Source organism: Halichoerus grypus, chromosome 6, assembly GCF_964656455.1.
Source record: "Halichoerus grypus chromosome 6, mHalGry1.hap1.1, whole genome shotgun sequence".
Classification (NCBI taxonomy): Eukaryota; Metazoa; Chordata; class Mammalia; order Carnivora; family Phocidae; genus Halichoerus; species Halichoerus grypus.
Window position 1 is genome coordinate 85,433,524 of NC_135717.1, and position 21,203 is coordinate 85,454,726.

General features: G+C 42.5%; 1 protein-coding gene across 8 annotated transcripts in view; it reads left to right on the forward strand.

The window, feature by feature from the left end:
• Positions 1–802: 802 nt before the first annotated feature.
• Positions 803–21,203, forward strand: part of GABARAPL1 (GABA type A receptor associated protein like 1) — a 76,125-nt gene continuing 55,724 nt past the window's right edge. For 3 of the 8 annotated variants that reach the window (XM_078075595.1, XM_078075593.1, XM_036066454.2), the window contains exons 1-4: positions 804–1,178; positions 5,496–5,574; positions 6,622–6,740; positions 7,595–7,656. In XM_078075595.1, the coding sequence (XP_077931721.1) occupies positions 1,089–1,178; positions 5,496–5,574; positions 6,622–6,740; positions 7,595–7,656 (350 nt within the window). In that variant the 5' untranslated portion in view covers positions 804–1,088. Of the gene's footprint in view, positions 1,179–5,495; positions 5,575–6,621; positions 6,741–7,594; positions 7,657–9,186; positions 11,309–14,388; positions 14,934–15,538; positions 16,126–17,101; positions 19,287–21,203 lie in introns of those variants that run through there. The other 5 variants (XM_078075591.1, XM_078075592.1, XM_036066455.2 and 2 more) reach the window with 5 other exon arrangements.

Genomic DNA, 21,203 nt, shown 5'->3' on the forward strand with positions numbered 1-21,203 from the left:
CACTTTATTTTCACCTTAGGGACACTTAACAAGTAATACTATCCTCCGGTGAATTTTTGCAGAATAAAAACAGAAATGTTTAAGAAGTACTGAGTTAACCACCTGAATTGCTTGATATTTTCTTTTACGGAAGACAGGCCCAACTTCTGAGTTAAACAGGAGAAAGTGAATCATTTCTATACTGGAACATGAGCGAAGCCCTTAGCAGTCCTGACTGACATCACTTCTCTGGACCTTGATTACATCGCTTGCCCTTCACCTTATACATCTCCTCAAATTCCTGAGTCATGCTTTGTTTATGCTGCCGCTCTAGGAGCAAACTGCGACAAGGACCCAAACAAAATGACGCCAGCGTGGTGAAGGAGGGGTCAGGGTCGGAGGGAGCCAGCCTAGCACCCCGGGAGCTGGCGGCGCAGCTGAAGGAGCAAAGGGCAAAATGCAAGCACCGCGCATTTCCGTACTGGTCAAAGGAATTCCAGGACCCCCATTCTTTCCTTCCCTAGACTCCCCATCCCAATAAGCTGGAAAAAGCTGGATTTTCGCCCTCTGTGTTTGTTTTTGGATCAAACCAAGAAACAGCGAGAAAGAGGGAAGACGATATTTTTGGGACGTATTTTTTGCATTCAAACCATTTTTAGTGTTACAGCCACAATAAAATTCGAAGTAAAAAATTTTCATGTCTGCAACAAACTCTCCTCAGGAAAGTTTAGATTGAAAGAGAACTCCTCGAAAATAGATCGTGTTCCGCCCTTCCCCCCGCCCGGCGCGGTCCAAACGCTGGGGGCGGGGTGGGGAGGCGGGACGTCATGACGTCACAATACCAACGCGCTGCCGTGTTGTTTTTGTGCTCCCAGCGCTCGGGAAAAGCCGCTGGGATTTCTCTACCTGATCCACTCTGTCCTGCGTCCGAGGGGACCCGACATCCCTTCTGAAAGCTCTGCCAAGCTGCGTTGCGACGGGCGCTGACATTTCTGGGGCGGTTCTGATACCTATCGAAATTTGGCAGAGGGAAGGGAGACGGGAGAGACGCAACCATCAGCGAGGAAGGCAGGCCCCGTCCGGGGATCTTAGAAACCCTGCGGTCCATCATGAAGTTCCAGTATAAGGAGGACCATCCCTTTGAGTATCGGAAAAAGGAAGGAGAAAAGATCCGGAAGAAATATCCGGACAGGGTCCCTGTGAGTGTAATGGGGAACGGGGAGGGGGAGGGAAGGGGGTTAGCGGGGCTGGGGGGAACGGGGGAGTCGTGATGGCTGCCCTAAGGTACCGAAGAAGGGTGGTCTCTATGATGACTGAGCCCTGAACACCCTTCACTGCTAGGACAGCCGATGGAATGGACGTTCTCACTGCAGATCTTTTAAAACTCATCTCCCCAGGGCCCGTCATCTTTGGAACTGACCGCATCTTTAGAGCGGAGCCTACGTTTGAGTGACTCAGCAGTATTCAGAGGATGTGTAGGTGTTCAAAATGTGGCCCTTTGTGAGAGAAGGATCAGGTTGGGACCCTACATTTGTTCCCTTTAAGATCCCAGGGAAATTGTTCTGGAAATAACTTGATGCAATGAGGTTTGCGTCCATCGATTTCTGTTTTAGGTCCTTCTCCCTTAAGTCGACTTTGGCCCTCGTAACATTGGGTTTGGGAGGGAAAGGTTCAGAAACCAATGGATCCTTTCTTTATTCCGTAAGTAGAAAAGTGTGTGTGTGTTGTGGGGGGAGGGGAGGGGGCGCCACAAGACAGGTCTGGCCCAGAAAACAAGGTCACGTTCTCTGCGCAACAGCCCGATTGCCTCATCATTCTTGGCTCCAGGGGCATTTATGGATGAAGCCAGTCTCCCACCGGTACTTATTCGATCAGATTGTACCTGCACACAATGATGAAGGACTGAGGCCTTTTTCTTTTCGTTTTGGAAGCTGGTTTATGTGGTTAAAATTAGTGCCTGCAGTTAGGAGATGAGAGGAAACATTAAGGTAGCTTTCTGCATCCGGGCGCTTTTTCCGTCACCCCCTCCCCCGCCACTTGCCTGGTTTTTCTGTAATGTAGGCTGCGCAGCTGGATTGGAAGGTAGAAGACTTTTAAGTGTGGTAGGGGGAACAACAAACCCTTGCGTTTTGGAGATGGAAGAGCAGAGACTTTCAGATTGTGCTATCTTCAGGCAGGGATATTAGGATAAAGATTACATATTATGTACAGGTAAAGTAATTGTGATTATCTGGTGTCAGTTTTTGACCCGCAGGTACCCTTTGGGACTCTTCACTCCTTACCTAATTTTCATCGTGTTACGGCTACTGGAAGCATCTTGGGCATTATGCCCGCAGTAGAAACCCCGTGCAGTCCTTCATAAGGAAGCAAGAAGACCTTAGGGCTGTTCCATTCACCAGGAATTGCACACAAGGGTGTTCGGCTAAAAAGGAGAGCTAGCTCTGTTACCCAGTTAATGATCCTTTGCAAATTACTTGTTCAGTCTCTGGACCTTGGGTGACTGCTTCAGAAGTTTCCCCCAATTGTGGTGATAGCGGTCCTGCTTTCTTAGAATATTTAAAAATGTCAACTTTCATTGACTGATAGTTTTCTCTGTATCTGGAAGTATTGTGCATGCTCTGACTTTATTCACTTAATCCTCACACCATTATAATCCCGTTCTACAATTGAAGGATCTGTAGCACAGAGAAATGAAGTATTCCTAAAGGTTTCCTGTGGCTGGTGTGTGGCAGAGCTGAGATTCCAACTCTGGTTGTTGGATCTTCCATGCCATATCGTTTCTCAGTTTCTAATACAGTTCTATTAAACGATTAAGGAGGCACTGTGTACCTCACACTGTTAGGTATTGGAAATCAAGAGAAAACATCGTGGCCCTCAAAAGGTCAGAGTCGTATGATGCCAGACAGCATCAGTGACTACCATTTATTCAGAACTCTTAGGTCTGAGGTTCTGTTGCAGTAGCTCTACCTAAGTCACAAACTCTGAAATGTACCTGTTCCTAAATCTAGTTAAAATTCCCAGGTATTTCTTCAAAACTGAGCCCTTCCCATTTCAGCCATTTACATGCATTCACCCAGAATATTTCAACTCATCCTCCCTATTTTCCTGCTCATTGTTTGATGTAAAAAAAATGTTTTACCTCTGTGATAATTTGTAAGCTGTTAGAACCATCAGTCAGATCTCATGGTTCCTCCAGTTGGGTTTTAACCAGTTTATAAGCCTCCTAACTGCTCTTCACGTGCTCAGCCTGTGACCTTTGTAGTTGTGACACAGGAAGAAGAGCTCTGCTCTCTGAGTTGTGAGATTTTGTTCTAGTTCTGGGCAGGATCCTTAATCTTGATGTCCTAAAGTGTCCATTTTACAAAAAAAAAGAGGGTTAGTGTAAGTGATTTCTGAAGCCCCTTCCAGCTGGACCATTGGTGTTACCAATGCAATCAAGTACCCTGACTGCTCACATAACTCAATTTTAGTTTGGCCCCACCTTATCTCTTAGCTACCATCCAAAAGAATAGATGTGTCATACCTCCAGAGGGGAGGGTTTCTTGAGATCTTAAAGTATCTTAATAGCTACAATGTATTGAAAATCTGCAACATTGCAGTTAGGAACAGATTGTCTAGGCTTTAAACTGTGTAAAAGGCCCTGTGGAATATAGGCCACATTGCACGGAAGAAAAAAAACCTGAGCACCATAGAGGAAAAGCATTTAACCCAGGGCCCACGAGTAGAGTTGGGATTCTTGGAAACCTAAAATATTTTCTGGTAAGCCAAGGCCTTAATGATTATCCAACCCCTTCCTGTTCCTCTCCAAAGCCTGCCCTCCTGTCTGGATGTCTTATCTGCAGTATGTTTTATTGCCCTCTTTTTCTGCTCTCTTTTTGTGGTTTCCATCACTTCCGACTGATGGGAGCTGGCAGCTCTCAGGGTTCCTTTGAGACACAGTGCTAGGCTCCCTCTCTTTCCCTTTGATTTTATTAACTTGCTGCCTCCTGTCCATCCTCATTGTTGGGCCTTCACTGGTCTCTCCCTGAACCTCTTCCTACTTTTTCTTTTAAATTTCTGATTCACATTTTTTTTTCTCCAGTTTTCATTTTAAAATTTTTAGTGGGATCATGTCCCTCTGGTCTTCCTGGTTCAGGATTCTTTTTCTCCAGAAACACAAAATAATGTTTTTCACTATTTTAATGTGTTCCCTTTCTTTTAAAAGCTTCAAGCCCCAAGTCCTGCTCTTGAAGCCAATCCTTATATTAAGATAATTCTTTATAATTTACAAATCATTGTCACATAAAATTATATGGATTACTCAAGGTTATTGTATCAGTACCGTGACTGTAAAAGATATGTTGGAAAGTTACCATCTTCTTTTACTCACTGGAATGCTGTGGCTCAGTGAAGTTAAGTGACCTGTTGAAGATCACACAGTTCCTTGGGATACTTGTCTAGTGTTACTTCTGCTTCTGTAACTCTTCTACATTTATTGTATGTTTGATCAGGAATTACTGTATTTTCTTTCTTTTTTTTTTTTTGTAAGATTTTATTTATTTATTTGACAGAGAGACAGCAAGAGAGGGAACACAAGCAGGGGGAGTGGGAGAGGGAGAAGCAGGCTTCCCGCGGAGCAGTGAGCCCGACACGGGGCTTCATCCCAGGACCCCGGGATCATGACTTGAGCCAAAGGCAGATGCTAAAAATCGAAAGCTGATGGTTTTATAAAAGATTTTAAATATTTATAATTTTAATTAAATTACATAAGCTATAAATACTAAGTATAAATTTGTAATTATTATATAAATTAAACATAAATGTTATTTAAATATTTAAAATTTTATGCATAAAATCTTCAATTTTTATATATCTTCATTTTTTCTTTTCATTACAGAAATATATGATCTCTATAAAACTTGACGTATTATAGAAATATTTAATGTAGACATTGAAATCCCTTAAAATACCAACGCCTAACCAATATTGATAAATGGGTTCTTGTAAATGACTTCGTATTACAGGATCTCATACTCTCAGTACTATTTAGTACTTTCTTTGACCTAATAAAACATGCCTTGAACATTTTTTTTCAGTCATTTTTGAAAATTTTGACACAGTATAAAAATTAAACCACATTTTATGTATACCTTTAATAAGTGCATTCATTAGAAAGAATAAAACCAGTAGGTACTCAGGAGCATTGGAGGAAATGCACAGTCCTCTTGATGCTCTCATTAAATACGAGGAAGTGTAGATCCTATACCTGACAGGTAACTTGTAATTACTTAAACTCAAGGTTCTTTTTACTTTTCATCACATGCCCTCCATTCTCTTCTTGTTGCAGTAATAGAACTGTAATCTTACTAAGGAAGCCCATGTTCCCATAGGTTTTGTAAGAGGTAAAGGGGAATAAGAAATGGGAACATTTTAGTGGGTCTAGACAAATGCACTTCAAATAGGGCAACTGTAGGATGTGGAAGGAAAAATACTAGATTAGATTCTGTATTTTTCATTCTCACTTTCCTCCCTCCCAGGTGATTGTGGAGAAGGCTCCTAAGGCCAGGGTGCCTGATCTGGACAAGAGGAAGTACCTGGTGCCTTCTGACCTCACAGGTAATGTTTTTTCCCTCCCCAGGCCCTCCTTCCCATCGTGGAGCCTCTCTCGTACCTCCTGTGTGCATGAGATTGTGGGATTGAGAGGAAGTAGAGTTGAAGAAAGTGGGTGGGATTCTCCAGAGAGTGGGGGGGGACGCAAACCGGAGTGACTCAGCCGTTCTTCTCCATTGCCAGTTCGCTTATGCATTTCCCATCACAAAGTCTTGTGTGATTTAGACACAGCAGAATGCACAACATTGAAAGCAATGGCCAGATGCCTGTGTTTTAAACTACTTAGAATCTGCTTTGTTATTGTGATACCAGTTTATTCCAAAAGGAAAGTCAGAGGGCGGATTACATTTTAGAGATTCGCAGGTGAATACTTTGTCTCCTCATATTTGGTAATATGTTTTGTAGATACTGTTTGGTATTACAAAGAATATATTGTTCACCTTAGTGATCGTTAATGGAATAATCACGAATCCAGAAAATACTGGAAAGATTTTGTAGATGTATTTGCCCCAGGGTTGTTAGATTTGAGTATCAGTCTTCTAGAACTTTTTCAATATGTTTGGTAGAAGGTGCAGCATTGAACCCCACTTATTGCCCAGACTTTGGGATGAGCGACCATGCTGAGATTACTGGAGTCCAGTAGACCTCTCCCCATCACTTGTTTGTTGTAAGATGGGAATGGGGATGGAAGTGCATTTCAGATCCCATTTAGACAACGATTAGAGAGTATTTTGGTCTAGATGTACGTAGGATTCCCTCAAAGTCTTCCTCAAGCTTTGAGTGGAGATGCTAACAGTATGTCTGAAATTGAGTAAAGTGGGAAAGGATTGAAGAATAAGCTTCTCAGTGGCATGTCAGGGAATATGGAGGCTTCTTTGAGTTGCACGTTCTATTTCTAAAGCTATAGGACAGTATTTGGCTCTGCTGAGATTTTATCTAAAGCTGGTACTTTAAAGGGCACAGGTGCAGTAGAGGTTTTGTTTTGTTTTTTCTAGGCCTTCCCCCCTTGTTTTTCCTAATTGTCTTCCTTTTCTAAAACCTTCCTTTATCCAGTTGGCCAGTTCTACTTCTTAATCCGGAAGAGGATCCACCTGAGGCCTGAGGACGCCTTATTCTTCTTTGTCAACAACACTATCCCTCCTACTAGTGCTACCATGGGCCAGCTCTATGAGGTAAGTGTCCTAGTCACAACACCGTGCAGTCTCGTGTTCTCTAGCCTTTGTTCCAGGATCTGTTGATAACACACCTGGGAAGTGGGGCAAGAGGTGTTACTTCCCTGTATCCCCTTACACATCGCAGTGTAAGGCTCTGGGCGATTAAATGTCACTTGGCCTCTAGGGATTGAGCAGTTTACTAGATTCATTCTTTTTGAATTCTCAGTTTTGCCTTCTTCTAGGGTTCTAATCTTGGATTGTCTTTATTGAAACAGCAAGAAATTGTTTCTGATTGCAAATTCTAAGTAGAATGAAATTTAAAATTACAAGGCAAAGCCTTTAAATTGATTCATTTGTCTTAATTGATAAACTCAGTTGGAGAGAGTAATTTGCTGACTTCATTTGGTTTAATTGGTAAACTGTCAGGATCTAATGAGAAAACTGTTGTAAAGGACTTGCTCATGCTGTATCACCCAATTTTATGGCTGTGTTATTCCTTAAAGGATTTCACATGGTATTGCCTTCTTATTGTGCCCTGTGAGTTGTGTAAACTTATTCTAACAATCTCTTAATCTCATTTTTATTCCATAGCCTATAATCCCTGTTAGTGTATATTGTAGTATATGTATTTTTTGTATCTGTGTTCCCCTTGCCTAGAATGAGCTTTTTTAAGGGTCATGTTCTTATCCCTGATATCTATATGTATGGATGTTCTCTTTGAAGATTTTTTGTGAACTCAAAAGTTGAATTCCTGTCACTTCTTTATTCTTTTCTCAGTGGAGGCTAATGACGCCTATACCTACCTACCTTGTGTGAGGCTCAAAATCCTAAAGATAGTGAATGTGATGTTTCCCTCTTGTCTCTTTCCTCAGGACAACCATGAGGAAGACTATTTTCTGTATGTGGCCTACAGTGACGAGAGTGTCTATGGGAAGTGAGTGTTGGAAGCCCAGCAGATGGGAGCACCTGGACTCGGGGGTAGGGGGAGGGGTGTGTGTGGGACTTGGGGAAAGAGAGGGAGGGCTCCCACCGTGGAGGAGACAGAAGGGGAAGATATCTGGAAACACTACACTGCACACACCGTCATCATATTTTCACACGCTCAATTGATATTTTCTGCTGCTTCCTCGGCCCAGGGAGAAAGTATGTCAGGACAGAGGCGTTGGATTGGCTTTGATAGAGGAATGAAGACGATTTAATTTCACAACATTTCTGTGAATTGTTTTTTGTGTGACTGCACGGAAGAGGCAGGAGGCGGGCAAGTTGGGACCAGAGATGATTGTGGACCACCCGTAACTTCCTGCTCTCTTTCCTCTTTGGGCAGAGATTCTATTTTTGACATTTGCACAAGACAGGTAGGGAAAGGGGATGAGGATGTTTTAGGACTACTTTCTGGCTTTTCATTCCTAGGGACCAAAAGAAGCCCATTGTAATTAAAGCATTGTGACCCTGACCTATCTCCACTCCTCCCCATCCCTGTCATAATCCCACATACATCCCAAGACATCACAGCGCCACCCAGTGGTGCTGGTTGACATTAGGCAGACATTGAGATGGAGCTCTCTCACCACTGGAAGACAGGGGCCTGGCATGAGGGATGGTGTAGTTTTGAAGATAGTTTTGGTAGCATTAAACTGGAATTGACTAAGCTGAGCATCTCTGTCTAACCTGCTCTCTCTCTGGTGCCCCTTATCCCACACCTACGTGGGACTTCAGTGAGCCACAACCATTTCCAATTACGAGCTATAAAACCACTCCTTCAGCATTTCCCAAACTTTGCTCCACGTATAGGGACAGAGATGTCTTATATATGGAAGGGGCAGGTATGAGGTGAGACAGATTGTCTGCGCCTCCCACTCAGCCAGGATTCTTGCTCCCTTGTTGCTGTCCCTTCAGTCCCAGGCACACAGAACTGCTAAGTGATGACCAGCTGCCTCCTGACTTAGGTTTTCATGTACTGCAGCTGCTAGTTAGACAGGTTTGAGGGGATGACTTAATACTTCACCGGGATTCTATGGATTCTGATTATTTTCACTTTGGGGGTTATGTGGGTGGGGGTGGGGAGCAGGCATCGCACTCAGACATGACATTTCAGTTCATCTCTGCTAATGAAAAGGGTCCTTCCTGTGGGAGAAATCTGTGTCCGTTCTGTCAGCTGCAGATTCTTGTGTAATGAAGTTTATGCTGTCAGGCCAAGGAAATAAAATAATTGCATACCTTGAAAACCAGCCATGAGTTCAGAGATGTTGCTTTTTTTGACCGTACATGTGAATAGATGGCGTGTGGACTCTGAGCAGAAAACTTTGAGTGAGGGTGGCTGTTAGAAATGAATGTTCATGCATGGTCAAACGTAGACAGGTTTACTTAGCTCTTTACTGGCCAGGAGCTGCTGTTCAGAGGTGAATGTGGTGGGGCAGCGTGCCTGGGGCGTGGGTGACGTGTGTGTGATTTTTCTGCTCCACAGGTAATGCTTTGTCATTGCTTTGTCATTGCTTTATGTGTTTCTCAAAGCTGAAGATGGAACACTGCCTGGGTGAGACTATAAGGGGTAAGGTGGGGGTGTGCTTATTAAAAGTGCAGATGTCTATGGCTCGTCCCAGAGTTAGCTGACTCAGAATCTCAGCGTAGGCGTCTGTGTTGTTCACCAGCTCCTCCTGATTCTGCTGTGCGCCCAAGGTGGAGAGGCATTGCTCTCTGTACCCGGTTTGTTCTGAGTCCCAACCAGACCTGTTCTCTCTGTCACGTCTTGGTCATTGTGAGGCCACCATGTCCCAGAGTAGCAAATGGCACATAGGTAAGGCTCCTGGGGTCAGAACAAGCTTGATGTCTTCTTTTTTTTTTTTTTTTTTTTTTTAAAGATTTTATTTATTTGACAGAGACAGAGATAGCGAGAGAGGGAACACAAGCAGGGGCAGTGGGAGAGGGAGAAGCAGGCTTCCCGCCGAGGAGGGAGCCCGATGTGGGCCTCGATCCCAGGACCCTGGGATCATGACCTGAGCCGAAGGCAGACGCTTAACGACTGAGCCACCCAGGCGCCCTAGCTTGATGTCTTCTGACCATATGAGAGTCTCTCATTCATTCATTTGGAACCAAAATGTGGGTGGGCAGTGAGGGTGTAAAGTTATGAGACAATGAAACACCAAGGAAGTAGTATAAAGTCCTGTTTTTTAACCTTAAAGGCCATCTCTAATCCTCTTTCATCTCTTGCAGCCATGTGTCCAGATGGTGTCTATCTCTAGACTTTTATGGACTATATCACAGTCAACAGATGGATAGAAATAGGTGGTTACAAAAGATCCATGGCAGGGTTCCAACCACCACCAAACCGTGCCCAGTGCACTGACTGAGAGAGTTAAGTCAGGATTGGGAGAAAAGGAAGAAGCCCAAGCCCCGCAAGCACAACACGCAGAGAATTATGGAAAGCTCGCAGGAATTTGGATTTTGACATCAAAGCCTTAAAAATGAACACCTGTCAGTACAGACAGAAGAACATCAGGGTGTTGTTTCTGATAAAGTCAAATGGAAGCTCATATTTGAATTATGATACAAACTATATTTTGAAACAAATAGACTTTACCCACTAGCTAGGAATGAGATTAGGTGAATGTTTAAAAGCTAACAAATACATGGCAGATCCCAGCTCTCTGTACACATTGCAGACAGTCCCTGTAGCGCAGGAGACTTGGGCCCTTGCTAAACCTAAGTAGTTAAGTTTGGAGGTTCTCCCCGAGGTGGCCTTTTATTTCAGTCCTCATCTCTGGATATTCCTGGTGGGGAAAATTGCTCCTTGGGTGGGACATTTCATACCATTTTAGACCAGTCTTCTGATTTTATAGGTCCATAAAGTTGAATAACTTTTTTTTTTTTTTTAATTTATTTATTTGTCAGAGAGAGGGAACACAAGCAGGGGGAGTGCAAGGGAGAAGCAGGCTCCCCACTGAGCAGGGAGCCCGATGTCGGGCTCGATCCCAGGACCTGGAATCATGACCTGAGCTGAAGGCAGACGCTTAACCGACTGAGCCACCCGGGTGTCCCCATGAAATTGAGTAACTTAGCTAAGTTCAGAGCCAGACCAGATATTTGAGTGCTGTAATTTGGGTCTGATGCTCTTTTGTGAACAGTATCTCTCCCAAGTGTGTCTCCTGTGTTTCCTGCTAGTGAAGCTTTAAAGCTGCTTTGTAGCCTCAGGCAATTGTGTCAGTCTTGAACTAAAAACACTTTAGGAAATGTCTTTTCATTAACCTTGGGTTAATGTCCCAGGTAAGATTGACTTGCCCTGATCCTTCCTTCTGGAGACCAAGGTTAAATGATGTGTCAAAAAGCCCATTCTTCCCTTGGAGGCCGGTATGACTCAGCAGCAGAGATGAGTGAATCCTTTGCTGTACTCTGGTAGAAAGATCTCAAATACTAGTATGTCGGGTGAGCCTAGATCTCGGTTTCCCAAGGATAGCCTTGGTTCATGCACTTTTGTCCTGATTGATTTATTAATGGTTCCTTATTTCACTGTCTCAAGTTTCCCAGTGGACAAAACATATGGTCCTACTCCTAAGTTTAAAAAAAAAAAAAAATAGAAGTTTGTCCCCCCCCATCAAGAGAGAACACCTGTGTCATCCAGACAGCATGCCCCAGTACGGCTCTGTGTGGGTGACGACTAGAAAAAATGCCACTTCGGAATGGCAGACTGTACTGTTTTATTCCATTTTTTCTTGCTCAGTGCAGAATCGTTCTCTTCCTTTAAAGCACTGTGCACTTAAAAGCATAGTGGTAGCCAGGCAAGCACGTGCACTGTGTCGGGCCACTCCCGGCTATGCTTCTATGGCCAAGTGTGAACGGTGCTCCCCAAAATGGGTGGTGCACAGTCCTCTGGCTGTTACAGTGACCCTTCGAACACAGTATTTTATTGCCGGTTGCTATGGAAATGTTACATTTATTAAGCAGTTTTACATTGTCTTTTTATCATTAAGCAAATGTAGGTATGGTATGACATGGATACAGCGCCAAGTCAGCTGTAAAGAACAAATTCAGTCACTTCTGGAAAATAAATGAGTTGATACATTGATTCCATCCAGTGTTTACAGAACTTAATCAACTATTCATAGCTGTGTTTTCTTTTGGATCTTTTTTACTCTGACAGATTTGAACAAGCTCCAAGCATTCATAGTTGTTTTGTGTTTGTTTGTTTTTTTATCCCCCTGCATGAAACCACCAATTATTTTCAGAAACTGGCCCATTTTGGCCTAGGGTGGCTCTAAGTCCACGTTTGTCACTTCAGTGCAACCCTGAGTAACCAAGTATTTCCTTCCTCTCTCTTGCCTGCCACCCACCTCCTCACCCGCCCTTCTGTTTACCTGGGTATCACTGTGTTAGGTGTGAAGTTTGGTCGGCTCTGGCCTGTGGCACATGGTCCTGTGGATGACTTGGGCTGTGGAGCTTGTTTTTCTCACTTTGGTACATGCTTAAAAACAACAACAGAAAAAAACCCCAGAAACACAAAGGAGTCCCTGTCTCAAAGGCTGTGAGAGGCTGTGGTGATGTGAGCCTGATTGTCCTATGTCTTATGTCATAGGACCATTTTTTCCCACTTTCTATTATTACAGTTATGGACACTTCGGTACTTCATAAATATACGTGCAGATTATTTTCTATGTTTGATGTAGCAGGAAATGATCACCCCCAGAAGTAGTCAGATGACAATTCAATATGCCATTGTTTCAACAGTGACTAACAAGCCCTAAGTCATTCTGGTTGGTGTGTGTCCAACAGCGTGTTGCACCAACAGTGTGTTGGACAGTTTGTTTTGACAGTTCTGTTTTCAGCCTGGCAGGGTGTTTATCTGAGATCTTTATGACTTTGGTTGAGAGGTACTTAAGCACCTAAAACTTGAATAAAATGATCTTGAGATCTTGGGTGGAGGGTTGAAGTGCATTTTCTGTTTTTACACTTCTAAGTAGGTTCAACGTTACCTCAGATCGTTCAGTGAAAGCATGCTGATTGCCTCTTGCTGGGTGTTCAGAGGCTCAAAGTGACAGTAAGCTGCATTTTAGGGGCTGGCATTAGCTAACTCTCTCCAAATCTTTGTTCTGCTGTCACCTCAGGACCGCCCTGAGCACCCTCTTAAGTATTTCAGCAACCTGCACTTACTTGCCACTCTCCCACTCATTCCTACCATGCTTGTTTCTTCACTTAACACAGATCACCTTTTTTTTTTTTTCCAAGATTTATTTATTTGTTTTAGAGAGAGAGCATGTGCACATGCAAACCGGGGGGTTGGGGAGTGATGGAGGATGAGAGGGGCAGAGGGAGAAGCAGAAACAACAAGCAGACTCTGTGCTCAGCGTGGGGCTCAACCTCACGACCCTGAGATCAGGACCTGAGCTGAAATCAAGAGGCTGGCGCGCTTAACTGACTGCACCACGCAGGTGCCCCAGCACAGATCACCTTTTAACTTTTTTTTTTTTAAGTCTTCTCACAAGAATCTAAGTTCCACAAAGGCAGAAACTGTTTTGTTCACTGATTTACATGAACTGGTCAGAACTGTGCCTGACACATAGTTTATGCTCAAAAATAGTGAAAGAACAGTAGCTTCTGATAGGACAGAAGGTTTCAGCTCGAGGACTAGGTAATTCTGCTAAGAACTAAATTAACCGTAAAAGCACAGATTAGAAAAGGGCCATCAAGGAACTCTGGGAGCCCCTTGGAACTTACTAGATCTTGAGGCAGGAAATAGGGCTCGAATCTCAGTGCTGCCACCTCACTAGCTCTGTGACACGGGCCAATCTGTCTACTGTTCAAATGAAATTCTGACTTCCTTTCCTCTCAGATATAATAACAATCACATCTTAGGTTGTGACTGTTGAATAAGTCCTTTGCAAACCACTAAATAGCATTATTGCCTATTCGGAGTAAATTTTATTTAAAACGACAGTAACAGGGTAGCTGGCAGAAAAATTTAGGTTTTTATTATTTGCTGACATTCATTGACAACTGCAGGATAGAGCCTGAGTCGGGGAAAATGAAGCGGCCTGTATTCCGCTGGATGCCTGTAAAGACAGCTCTTAGACGATGGGAAACACAAAAGGGTTTTTTTTTTTTTCTTTCTGTTAAACTCTCCTTGAGGATTGATTTTCTTGATTATCCATTTATCCTCCATTTATCCTCAGTACTGTTGGTCTTTTCCACAGCAGGCAGTAAAACGTAGACGTGGGGCAGAGTAGCTAGACCATTTTTCATCTTCATCGAGCTGGAATCAATATCATGAACCTTTAAACTTTTTTTTTTGCTAAATAATTATGAAATGTCCAGACAAACATTCAAGATGATATACACAAATTAACAGAACTAACTCCCATTCATTAGCTTTTATGCCACCCAAAGCAGAACGTAAAACACGGCCTTCCAAGGAGGACGCCCTTGGCTCTGGTGTTCCGCAGCCGGAAGTGTGGTGCAACCGGAAGTGCCGTGCGGTGCAACCGGAAGTGCTGTGCGGCGCACCAGGAGCGCTTCCCCGCTCCGGAGTGCAGCCCGTGGCTCCAGGAGACTAGTTCCCGGATGGCGAATTAGGTGTCTTTTCTCTTTGCTTGCTTTTGCCTCTTTCGTCTTTATAATCCCCAAATGTCGCATTCTTCTAGAACCCACACTTCTTTTTTTTTTTTTTTTAATTTGACAGAGGGAGACACAGCGAGAGAGGGAACACAAGCAGCGGGAGTGGGAGAGGGAGAAGCAGGCTTCCGGCTGAGCAGGGAGCCCGATGCGGGGCTCGATCCCAGGACCCTGGGACCATGACCTGAGCCGAAGGCAGACGCTCAACGGCTGAGCCACCCAGGCGCCCCTAGAACCCACACTTCTTAAATATGAGTGGGCAAGAAGGAGAGTTAGAGGTGAGAGGGAGAAGAACAAACACGGCCCTCCAAAATAAAGACTAGATTTTCCTGCCCTCCTTGCAATTCTGCATAAATATGCCGGTGACTTTAGCCTCATGAATTTCAGTTTCCTCATTGGTAAATCAGAAGTGATGATGTCTGCCTCCCAATGGCATAGTTCTGTATATAATTCTGTGATGTTACTAAAATCCTGTCACTCTCTAGTTGTTTCTCTCCTTAAGGCCTGGATTATGTTTAATTCATCTTTGTATCTCAGTGCGTGGCTCTGAGTAACATTGGGGTTGGATCTGGAATGACTGCAGTACAAGATAGCAATAAAGACTAAAGCCGATTGGGCATTTTTCATATCTTAAATATTAAATACAATCCTCAGAATTCTCTAGCTAGCGGGTGAGTCATCTTTGGAAGCAAAATTAAATCTTCAAAGCCAACTAGAACAAAGTATAACAAAGTTACTTCCCTACTGGCCTCTCTCAGCTTCAGCTAGTGTTACTCTGCCTTTTGCAGTCTGTGCTGTCGCTTTGGTGGCTCGCTTAGTCCCTCAAGCTCACCAAGGTCCTCATAACCTCAAGACCTTCCAAAGATTTATCTGGAATATCTGTCCCTCTATATTAGTCAAGTTTCTCTGGAGAAACAGAACTAATAGGCTTATATAGAGAGCTATAAATATTTCTTTACAAGATATTTAAGTACTTACCTCATCCTACTTGTTCTTCATAATTTGTCCCTCAAACAAACATGAAGACTCAAAATATTAACCATGGTTTTACCATCTGGTTTTACTCACTTGTCTTCCACTCAAAACATGAAATTAGAAATGCATTTATTTGGCAAGAGAAGTATATCGAAGAACACCCAATAGGAGGAAAAAGAAAAAAAAAGTAGCATTTGCAGTGGTGCAGACAGAAGTTTGTGTTGCTCTGCATTTCCTCTTAGGACGCTGGAGAAGACACTTGGCTTTTTGTGGTGAGACCCATCTGCAAGCATTTCTTGCAGGGATCCAGTCCCCTCCGCTGCAGCCCTGAAGGACATACGCCGCATGTCCTGCAGACGGCGCTGGCCTGTCTAGCTCTCATGCTTTGGACCGCAGCATGACATCAGCAGAGAGAGAAGCAGGCAGAGATTTTTTTTTTTTTTTAAAGCTCCTGAAAATAGCTGCAGGATTCTCATCACCAAAGCTCACCTGAAAATTGAAGACTGTTCTTTGTAATGGTTGTTCTAAGCCCTTCATGGCAAAAAGACAGAAACGGTGTCTCTGTGCTCCTCTCTGGGCAAGGCCTCTCCCCTCACTGTCTGACAGCAGAACTGGACCTGTTCCACTCCGGGTCACCTGGGATGCCTGAGTCAGGGGAGAACCCGGGGAATCAAATCACCAAATCACCTGGCTGGATGGAGCCTCTGGTTTCATCTTTTCTTTTATTAGCTATTGATTTTTCTCAGCTGAAGATTTGGGTGTGCTGATTCCACCCAACCTACTATGCTACTAAGATAATAAATACAAACATAATATTTGCCTTTTACAAGTCTTTTAAAATTCCAGTGCCTTATTTAACTCTTACCACAAACTCATGGAGTCATTATCCACATTCTGCAGATAAAGAAACACTGTCAAAGGGTTTGTGTCCAATGGGTCTGGCTAAGGCAAACATGTTCACCTTTCTGAGTCTTCTGTGTCTCTGTTTTCTCATCTATAAATTACAAGTACTGCCAACTGCAGCTGACAAAAGAGTAAAGCTTCAATCAAAGTTCTTGATTCTACTGGGTAAACGTTTCCTTCCTTTCTAATGTTTAATGAGGAACTCACTCGGAGAGTAAAACGATTTATGCATGGTTTTATTCCTAGTAATTGACAAGAGTTGGGATTCCCATCCAGGTCTTGTAATTTCAAATACCATGGATTTCCCCACAGGTTGATATACAGGCATGGGGCATGCTTCCTTCCTAAAGACGTGTTAGGAGGATGAGAAAAAAATTCTAAGAACAAGGAGAAGCTACACCAAAAAGCCATCAAGGAGGATGGGATGGTTTGACTAGTGGTTCTCAAATTTAAGAGTATATCAGAATCAGCGAGAGGGCTGGTTAAAATACTTTTTGGGGGCCTCACCATGAGTTTCTGATTCCGTAAGTTCAGAAGGGGGCTAGAATTCGCATTTCTGTAAGAAATTCCCAGGTGGTGCTGATGCTACTGGTCCAAGAACCACACTTTGGAAACCACTGTAGTAGAAATTAAATATAAAAACATCTCTTACCTTATTGTACACACTCCCAAGCCCTTGGTGAATTAGTAAGTTGCAATATCGCTAAGCAAAGCTTCTCTGAGATGCATGAAACTACCTGCATCTCCGGATTGCTTGTTAGGTAAACGGAGATTTCTCCTTATTACTCCAAACTTACTAATGTGCATTTCTGAGGGGTAAATACGGAAAACTGCATTTTATTTATTTTTAATATATATATATTTAAAAGATTTATTTATTTTATTATTTATTTATTTGACAGAGAGAAAGAGACAGCGAGAGAAGGAACACAAGCAGGGGGAGTGGGAGAGGGAGAAGCAGGCTTCCCGCTGAGCAGGGAGCCCGATGAGGGCCTTGATGCGGGGCTCGATCCCAGGACCCCGGGATCATGACCTGAGCCAAAGGCAGACGCTTAACAACTGAGCCATCCAGATGCCCCTGCATTTTAAACAAGGCTTTATGTATGTAGATGAAATCTCTGGAACCACTAGGTAAAGTGTCACACGTCCCCTAGAACGAGAGAAATTCACAGTTCGCGTAATAATGTCCCACAATCCGATATATCTAGGCCCCAAAAGGAGTGAAGACCAGGAGACTCATTTGGGATACTTTCTTTGTAGAACAGATTTATTGGAGCCTATTCAAGGAAGTTCTAAAAAGTTATATTTTGGGTTTCTTTTCATTTTCTAATCTTTTTTGAAAACTTAGGTAATATTGGTGTGTTATAATCTGCTGTAATGTAGGGGGTTTTGTTTGTATATCATTGAACAAAATGACCTGTGGCTTTATAACCATGTTGAATTGAAATCACCATCCATCCTACTGAATGGGGTTAAGGGACGTGCTGTTTCCATTTCTGGCTGCCCATTAGCTCAAGTGGCAAGCATTTAAAAACCACTCGTACCAGGGCCCCACTTCAGCGTCACTCCTGGGAAGGACACGGGGAGGGTCTAAGCATCTTTACTTTTCACAAACCCCTCAAGTGATCTCTAGTCAGGGTTGTGAACAATTCATTGGGCTGCGCTTGTTGCACAACATATCGGTATCAGTTCTGGTACTAGGAACTTCTCTCCTGAATTTGCTTAATTTTTCTTCTATGTAACAGACAGAATAATTCCTGCCAGATCCATATTTCCTTCTCCAACTCTTGCAGTGCCGCAGACCCTAAGACAATTTTAATTAGTGAATTTGATTTCTGCTACAGACGAATGGAGGCTATAGCATGAGGCTTCTTGCAAATCTTTAAGAAAATAAGTCACCTGTCTTCTGTCAGCAGTGGCTTTGATGCCATTTTGATCTGACCCAAAGACTTTGATGAACTAACTTGCAAGGCATCCTTATCGTCAACTCTATCACAGCAAGGGAGTCCAGGTTTTTGAAACACTTGGCACGTGTTTATATGTAATGAACACTTATGGCCACAAGGTGGCGGGCCAGATCCACTTAGTAACTCAATGCAGTCGATTGCCAAAGGTGGAGGCTATCATTTTCCCATTTGTCACTAATAAAAGAGTGCGCCACCTTACCGTAATCAAAGGCCATATAATCTTAGGACTAGACAAAAATATGAGAGATCATCTTGTTCATTTACTGTCAACTTTTTTTTTAATCTTTTCCCAAAGGAGGGAGATGCATTACACATTTTTAAATTGTTATTCCAACTCCGGTATCTCTTTCAGAATCTAGATAAATACCAACACTCTTATCTCAAACACATGGAAATGTTTCTGCTGAAAAAATTAACAGTGATGTATATCTAAGAACTCAATTGCTGAAGGAAATAGAGGCCTAGTTAAAAGGAAATAATGTCACATAAATTTGTTCCCTCATTTGTTGTTTGAGCTACTTAAGAGGTAGAAAAAAATTGGAAGACCAATAAAGATTTATAAGGGGAAAAAGCAAAATGCTTAGTTTCAACTCTGATTTTTACACCTCTGAAAGTATTTGCTTCTGTAAAAGGTGAAGTTTTATTTGTAGACTATTGTGGCAATTCAAAAAGCGGGTGCCAATTATAAATTCTTTTAAATGTCTCTCGAACTGACCTTGCCCTCATTTCCTCCACTTATAGAGGGTTAGAAGCTAATGAAGAACTTCCCATGCCAAGGTGGCTAGCAGAGGGTGAGGCAGGGAAAGAAGGGAAAAGAAAAAGAAATAAACATTTTTAGCATCTTTTTTCCAAACGTACTCTACTCCTTGTTTGTTTAGAGATTAAGCTTTCATATAAGGATACAAAGACCAGAAACGCATTTTGGAATTGCCTTAAAAAAAAAAAAAAAGGCAAACAACATAAAAATTAAAAAATAAAAAGACTTCTGCAGCCACAAAATATATATCTAAGTAACGTTCTTTATAATGTCCAAATCTAAAGAGATGTAGCCCTCTGCTTATCTCTCCAACAGCATGTGTCATATGCCCATTGCCCTCTCACTAATTAATCTTAAACCACAGTGGTCTTGCGTCTGTTTCTGGAACTATATTAAGCAATTTCCTGTCTCAGGGCTCTGTACTTGCTGGTATGTTTTGCTGAATTGCTACTCCCTTAGCTTTCTGTATGTCCCATTCATCCTTACACTTTGTCCTGGCTTAATTACTGCCATCTCTCATCACCCAATTAGTGATTGTCCGTCCCTCCACTATTGCTCTGAAGCTCAAACCCTTTTTTGTTTCATTTATAACACTGATTGGAACTTTTTTTTTTTTGCCTTTTACTTAGATTTTGTAATTTTTTTTTTTTTAAGATTTATTTATTTTAGAGAGTGAGCAGGAAGAAGGGCAGAGAGAGAGGGAGACAAAACAGACTCTGCGCTGAGCGGGGAACCCGACGCAGGGCTCGATCCCAGGACCCTAAGATCATGACCTGAGCTGAAACCCAACAGTCAGATACTTAATGGACTGAGCCACCCAGGCACCCCTATAATTTCTTTCATTAGGAGTAATATAGTCTCCCTGAAGACAGAGGCCATGTTTGTTTTTCATTCATACATTTTGTCACTTGAATATTTAATTTGTGGCTACTAAGTGTCAGGTACTATGCTGATAAGCAAGCAGTAAATATTCATTAAATAAGTAACAATATCTCTTTAGAAGGAATGCCTCAATTTTCTATATATGAATTGAGAAGCAAATAGTAAGAGTTTACACTCTTGAATTTAACCTAAGTAGATAATTTCACTTGAATCTCAATGAGAAAGAAATTTAATAGATACGCCTGTTAAATAAGATGAATATGTGAAAAAAGGGGAGCAATTAATTGACCTAATGACTCAAATATGTAGAACACATACCAGAGAACCAGACACATCCTAGCCTAGAACCAAAATAATCTAGCATACAACATTAGTTTAACAAACATAGTGATGAGTTCAAATTTGGTGAAATGAGACAGAGCCAGTCCATTTGGGGTCAAAGTTAGGGGGATTTTCCACCTTAACATATGATTATAGTGACCTTTCCTTTCATTACAATTGTGTGAATCTCATCTGACAAAGGATAACAATGAGTGGTTTGAAATTCACATTTGTGGTCTCTGGGCCTGAGAATTTTCCAGTTCATCCACCTTTTCAGGCCTTCAGAATTTTTAAAGTGTGTCTTGGGCACTCACCTAATTATTGCTAAATTGTTCAAGAAGCTCAGGAATTCTGGAATGCTTGACTAGGCAGGCAGATGAGCCGTTGCCAAAGATTTTCCCTGTTGTTTTATTCCTGTTGTTTTTGCTGTAGCTTGTCACTTAACTTTTAGCATAATTTAACAAGATCTAAAGATATTTATTTAGTAGCATGCAGCTGAAGTAGGCTTCCTCTGGGCCAATGGCCGAGGATAGGCAGGGGAATACAGGACAGCTAACATATTCAAAGAATATCTATTATATAGCAAGCAAGCTTGGTACTAAACAGAGGCACTCCTACAACTAATCTCTAGGCATATGAGTTCTAAGAACCCAAGGTACTGTGAAGATAACTGGAGAATTCCTTTCTCTGTCCAGGAAAAAGACTCTAAAAGCATGACCCGCTCTCTGGGGGTGATACCAATTCAGCTCCACCATTTCTTGTCTTTTCGGTAGTGCCATCACGCGTTCTGATGTCTATAGTTGATCTACCATCTCTCTATCCTTCTAGCATTACTGTAATACAACCTCTGTAGTAAAGCTTTTATTTTAATTTTGTCAATTTTAAGTGAATTAATTTGCTTCCCCTAAGATTATGAAATCACATAGTCATGTCAACAATCTACTGTAGGTGTTTCTTGTGCATCATTTATCCATCCTGGAAAGTGACCATGGAGGCTCTGTGGCTTAACATCAACTATGTGCATGCAATTAGACACCCTGATCCAAGGCTCTGGAATAGTAACTATACAGTCAGAGA